The sequence below is a fragment of the Postia placenta genome (genome assembly GCF_002117355.1).
Source record: "Postia placenta MAD-698-R-SB12 unplaced genomic scaffold POSPLAscaffold_21, whole genome shotgun sequence".
Classification (NCBI taxonomy): domain Eukaryota; kingdom Fungi; phylum Basidiomycota; class Agaricomycetes; order Polyporales; family Adustoporiaceae; genus Rhodonia; species Rhodonia placenta.
Window position 1 is genome coordinate 359,376 of NW_020169852.1, and position 6,251 is coordinate 365,626.

General features: G+C 52.7%; 2 protein-coding genes across 2 annotated transcripts; both read left to right on the plus strand.

Moving 5' to 3' along the window:
* Positions 1–403: 403 nt before the first annotated feature.
* POSPLADRAFT_1062306 (hypothetical protein) lies at positions 404–2,813 on the plus strand (the record flags this gene model as incomplete). The annotated part of the gene is made up of 9 exons (XM_024481495.1): positions 404–458; positions 506–564; positions 594–850; positions 903–955; positions 1,024–1,226; positions 1,291–1,360; positions 1,415–1,527; positions 1,581–1,882; positions 2,477–2,813. 9 exons carry the CDS (start codon positions 404–406, stop codon positions 2,811–2,813), a joined length of 1,449 nt encoding a protein of 482 aa, XP_024333601.1.
* Positions 2,814–3,204: 391 nt separating this feature from the next.
* POSPLADRAFT_1158656 (hypothetical protein) lies at positions 3,205–4,466 on the plus strand (the record flags this gene model as incomplete). The annotated part of the gene is made up of 5 exons (XM_024487344.1): positions 3,205–3,947; positions 4,010–4,042; positions 4,099–4,186; positions 4,240–4,306; positions 4,357–4,466. The coding sequence occupies 5 exons, from the start codon at positions 3,205–3,207 to the stop codon at positions 4,464–4,466; spliced, it is 1,041 nt and encodes a 346-aa protein (XP_024333602.1).
* Between the last annotated feature and the right edge of the window lie 1,785 nt (positions 4,467–6,251).

A 6,251-nucleotide genomic window follows, 5' to 3' on the forward strand; every position in this document is an offset into this window, starting at 1 on the left:
ACAGTTTTACCTGGGTATGCTGCGCCACAGCGAGGTCGTTGAAGATAACCTAGGTGAGTTCCATCGAATATCCTGCCGACTGACCACGTAGGGTGTCTCATGATGAGCGAAACATAGTTTTCAGACCTCGGACGGTGCATCTGATATCGCAGGCTTCAGTACTGACCTCGTGCAGACCGTGCAGATTAGGTAATATGTCGGAGCTTTCCAGTAACTGACCTGCGTCGACGATGGCCGTAACATCCAAATTGGGGTATAATGGCTTGTCTGGCTTGTCGTCACGCGCGTTACAAGATAATATGAACTCAATAAAAGCCTCCGCGGTTTCGAGCCACACACTCTCGCCGTCTCTTCCTTCACTTTCACTTTCCACCTCCACTTCACCCCCTCAAATTCCCTGGCCATGGTCGGCATTCTCAAGCCGAGACGATCTCTTAGGCTCAAAGATGTGAAGAAAGGTATGGATCCTCGTCGTTATCGTTGACCGATTTGAGAAATTTTACAGCTACTCTGTGGTTCCTCACCCAGCCCTTGCAAATAGTCAAACCCGAGAAGGGTTCGCCTGTAAATTCGATCTAATCGAATGTGTCCAGTCGCAGGCAAAGCCACACTTCATGATATTGAACGCCGTCATGAAGATCAAGGAGAACAAGAAGCTGTGGATAAAAGTTCTAGAGGCGTTCTACAAGAGGATCAATCTCAAGGCCGATGCATCCCGTGTTGTGGAGGGTATGGTGACATTGGCTGACTTGTGGACTGCACCACCACCCTGGGATGCACAGTTGGTAAGGAACGAGGATGAGCCGCAGGAGGTAGAGGGTGAGCAACAGGAGGCGGAGGACGAGCCCAGGTTAGTGAACATATTTGGTTCCTGTCAACTCAATCACCGATCTCGCTTGTAGCCTTCCCATAATTATTCCGACAGGTATACCAAGGACGCCTGAACGGCCGAAAGGTACGTCGTTATGCTTCGCCTTGCCATATGATACGGACTTACCAAAACATCTTCATGTCGTACAATAGCTGTCATTGGTCCAGGAGGCCTTGTCCAGGAAATAGGCTGCGAATCGAAGACCCCCGAGCCCGAGGACGAACCGTGCTATAGCAACCTGAAGTCGTGCGCTGCCCAATTGGCGCCCACTGGTTCACGGTGCCTGCTCAGTCTGCAAGATGACAAGTCCGTTCAGTGCTGCCACGTCGTCGCGCGAAGCACTACACACAAAACGGTAAGCCACAATTGTCCTTAATGGTGTTCACGTCAACCTGACTCAAATGCTCTCGCGCCCGTAGCGTCAAAACCTTGCAGCATGGTGGGGGCTTGTTGATTTCGACATCAACACGCCTTTCAACATCTTCCTATGTGAGTGCGTACGCCCCGGTTGGTCGGCACAGCCCTGATCCATACCCCACATAGTGAGAGCCGATGTTCACTCCATGTGGGATCAAGGCGATCTGCTGTTCATGCCTGAACCTGAGGTCATCAAGAAGTATCTCGCACAATCTATTGTCCCCATAGATGTAGGCATGGTGAGTACAGAGACAGGGCCTAGACATAGTATCTTGCTCACGGTGCTATTCAGTCGCTGGGCGAGCCATTTGAAGTCTGCCATGGCCCCATCTACAAATACTGCGTTGTTGCCCACCGCGACGTTCCCGACACAGACAAGAACTCTGCTTTCCGAAGGGAATTCAAGACCGTGGGCTACGTGTATTCCCGTGTCCCTCCCCAATTCGCTATATACAACGCCGGCTTGGCGCTGTCGAAGGGTGCCGGACCAGCTGATTTCGTAATGGCTTTAGACGCCTTTTACAAGGAGCACGAAGTCAACTACAAAGCGATCGAAATTCTCAATGGAACCCAAAACCTCTACCAACTATGGACGTACGACAAGCCGCGTGGACATAGCATGCGTCGCACTGCCCGTCGTCGCAAGTAATTATCTCGAACAGTGCGTTAGCTATACTTCAAACCCATACATAAACATAAATGATATCAATACTAGACGGATTCAGGAATGCCACATATCACTCAGTCAATGCTGAGTCAGAGAGTGATTTTTGGGATCTATGTGGCTATATGGCCAGTTTGGATATGAGAAATATCCTATGATTACTACCTATGTCTCAATATGCAGTATACCGCCATCCAGTTATTATCCATATATTTTCTCCATTGTCTACGAAAGGTGGTTTACGGCGAATACGGTGAGCGATTAAAGAGTAGGCGCGTCCCTCTAAAGTAACTGTTGTCTCCGGCCGACGATCCGAGATGCGGTAGCGAAATCAGCCACAGATGTACAGTATCAGGAGAACACAACTCTTACTCCGAAACAACTGTCCGATCTCTGGTGGACCAAGCTTTAAGAGATTGGTAGATCTAACTCACCTTTCTGCAACAAGTGTGAGCGAGATGTGCAAACGTAACACGGGGCGCGGCTACAGGAGCGCGCTGATGGAAAATGTAAGACCCGGACAGAGAAGGCTATACATATCGGTGTGGAGGACAAATTTGGGCAATTCCGAGTCCTCTGGCCTCAACCACGCCTGTCAAAACCGAGCGCTTCCTACTTCATTCGACGGCGAACGCCCATCTCCTCACGCACACTGTCGAGCGCGTGTTTCGGTGGCAGCGCTTCCACCATGACCGGAACAAAGTGCCCGCGTTCACTTCGTTCCTGAGCGAGGACTTCGCCGCGTTCCGCGACGTGGAAACCCGCGCTACGAACCTCCTCATCTTATGGGAGGAGCGCGGCCTCGCTCTTGGTACCTCACCTCCCCCTGCTCTGTCTCCTGCCGCCGGTCACACGGCGTGAAGCGCGAGGTGGGGGTTTCGTCGCTAGCCAGCCCCCTGTTTTTTTTGTCTTGCTGTCGGACCAACGACGGGGCGTCCGCCGCGCAAGGATCGCCCCCTGCGCCGTCGGCGGGGCACTTAGTCTGCCCGAAACTTGTGGGGGGAGGACGCCGAGCGACCCGCGTTTGCAATACGGGCGCGGAGCCCACTGTTAGAAACCACTCCTGGCTTGGATACACTCTACATGTACCTACATTGTATGGAGTCTAATCCCGTGGAATTCAAGAGATGAAATAAAATAACAAAACCGAGCGCTTCTCGTATCGTTGATCGTGATCCTGATTAGCGCCGGACGCCTGAAGTAGCAAGTGTTTTGGACCGTGTCATAGAATCCACACAGCGACTTCCTTAGCATGGCCCGCCCGGCTCCCTCCCGATCATCCCTGGACATTGTTGCAGCCTGCGACAACTACCGCATAGATGCAGACCGCATGTCCCTCACCACCTGGCGTCTTACCGCCCATCCCACATCCCCTGCCATCGGCCTCCTTCGCGCGGAGATCGTAGCCCAGCTTCGCGCGGAGGATGCTAAAGGCTCGGTCCCAGCATGGGAGTTCGCCACACACGAAGGCAGGCAGGTCGTCGGCTTCTCGTCTCACATCCACGGGCCGTCTGCACGCACGCGCGTCATTAAAGAGCTGTGTGAGCGCTGGCGGGAGGAAGGGCGCTGGCCCGACGTGATCGGCCCACGCAAATGGCGGAACGAGATGTACGCGGTATACCGCAATCCGTTCGGCGTGCACGACGAGGTGCTGATCGACGACACAGACGACGACGAGGCTAACTATGCATTTATGATGGAGCGCTCCGCGTGCGCGCTCTTTGGCGTTGTCACGTACGGTGTGCACATGTCGATCTTCGAGGAGGACGAGCACCGGCATGGCGCGTTGGACTCTTGCCGCATGTGGGTGCCGATGCGTTCCAGAAGCAAGCAGACGTGGCCGGGCTACCTCGACAAGACCGTCGCCGGAGGCATCCCGTGTGGGCTCGGCGCGTTCGAGAGCCTCGTCAAGGAGTCGATGGAGGAGGCCAGCCTTGCGGAAGACGTGGTCCGGATGCATGCGCGCGTAGCAGGTACTATAAGCTATTTCTTCCGGTGCGTCTGCTCGCGTACACTCATTGCGCCCTCCTCACCTCTGTGAACACAACAAACTGCAGAACGAGCGCCGGATGGCTCCAACCTGAGATCCAGTAGGCCGCGCATTTGTACTGACCGGACCCAAGAAAATCATTCCCGATGAACACAGATATGTCTATGACCTCCGCATTCCCTCCGGGGCCGATCCGGAAGCATATAAGCCAACACCACTTGACGGCGAGGTCGAATCGTTCGACGTGAGCGGCGCAGTCTCGTCGTCCGCGCGCGTCCCCTCTGACGACCCCCACAGCTCCTTCCCCTGGCCGAAGTCGTGTCGCGCATGCAGCAGGGGCTGTTCAAGCCCAACACGGCGCTAGGTGAGGATGCTGCCCTTGCGCGTGCCGTGTGCTCACGCCATGTTGGACAGTTATTCTCGATTTCATGATCCGCCACGGGTACCTCACGCCGGAGGACGAACCGGACTACCAGGAGATCGTGACGCGCCTGCATGGGCGATTCGAGTATGAGCAGTGGTGATACCATACCGTGCAGCGGGTAATGATGACATGAAAGTGCTGATATCTGGCGGCTAAGATGTAGTACCAAATAGTTACAGAGGGTGTGTGTCAAGTATGCCAACGCCCGGTGACATAGCTGATAATGCCAACGCGCGCTGGTTTCGTAACCGAAAAAACCGCAAGCATATTGTCGTAGTTAGAATCCGATCGAGCTCGTGAAAACACGGCGATTACAGACCACTGACGCTCTCAAGCTTAACAACACACTTTTTTAAGAATACACTGATGCACAAGAGCACAACCATATAGCATCTTTCTCCGAACTCAGCTCCTGGCCGTAATCAATTGTCATAGCCGCCATTGCACCCGGTAACGACAGGATAGACAAGTTAGAAATTTGAAATGCATGTAGCAAGAGGGATACATTTATCGTTCTGCGCTACAAAATCGAGTTGTACGAGGGCCTATGAATCGCAGAGTAGAGACTCAGTTAAGAGAACAAAATAAAGCCGCGCCCACCAGCGCCCACCATTGCCAGTTCGACGTGTCCTATTGGTTGATCAATCGATCATTCTTCAACCGTGTGATAGCGACTTCAAGTTCGATGCTCAGGTCATTCCCGTACAAAACGAAGACAGAGCTCTGGACTTTCAATATGCTTACGATTGTCTCTGTATACGAGCTATTATCCCTGAGGTCAACATACTCGTTAATATTGCGTCATCTCTGCGCGCGAATCCGCGCCGCGAAAGCTCTCGTCGACTTGACAAATCAAGGATAGATATGTAGCTATGCACAGGCAAATCATACATCCGTGAGCGGGTCCTACATCAAATGCATTGTGATGTTGATCAGCTACAGCTGATAAGATTCACTTGGAGGATCTCAGCCTGCGAAGACTTGTACATGACTCTGCCCTCATAGTGGTAAGTAGTCGCTCGCGAGCAGGATTATATGCGGCCGACGATACTTTACAAAACATCACGGGTAGGGCATGTTGTGTGTCTGTAGGTCCAAGTAGGACATGAGTCAAGGAGTATGCATGCGATGATGCTGCACCAATTCCATTGGATAGACGCTCTGCGTGTCTTGAATCATTTTCAGCGCGCGAACCTCTGTGGCATCTTAGCCTCCTGCTTGCTGCTTTCTTTGTCTTCCAGAAGCTTCGACATGAGATGCGATGCCAGGTGTCGTGCGAAAAGACATAGGTCTCACTGCTCAAGCTCAAGAGAAGATCGCTGCCAGTTGCTCAGTGTACTGTTGCTCAATGTACTCGAGGATTCGTGGTGAGATCGTGCACAGCGGTAAACAAGCCATATTATTCAAGGACTGATGCAGGGCGACACATTTTCCATCTTATTTCTACAGTCCCGGGGATGTGCAGGTTCATCTTGTCGACCAGTCATGGGCGGATCACACTTCTCGCATGTTTTTTGATTGAAAAAATCTCGCAACGTTGATATCGATTAGTGCATATAGTGACGAAGTGGTGGTGCTCTTCTCTTGTTCAGTCCTCGCAAATCTAATGCTTCCTTGTACACACACAATTGTATATCTGCTCAAATATAGGACAATGTTGTAGGCTAGCCACACCCAACCGCGTTGCAGTGGCGCTCATGCCTCTCGGCCTGTTCTGTGGGTGTTTCTGAGCAGGCAAGCCACACTCACTGACAACGACTTCAGCAGCCCAACCACAACGCGTGTTCGCCCGTCAGTCGTCAGGTGATGTAGCACGCATAGAACAATAGCTGTCTTCTCCGCTGACTGATGACTCTGCCTCTCGACCTCACCGCAGCATGTCCCA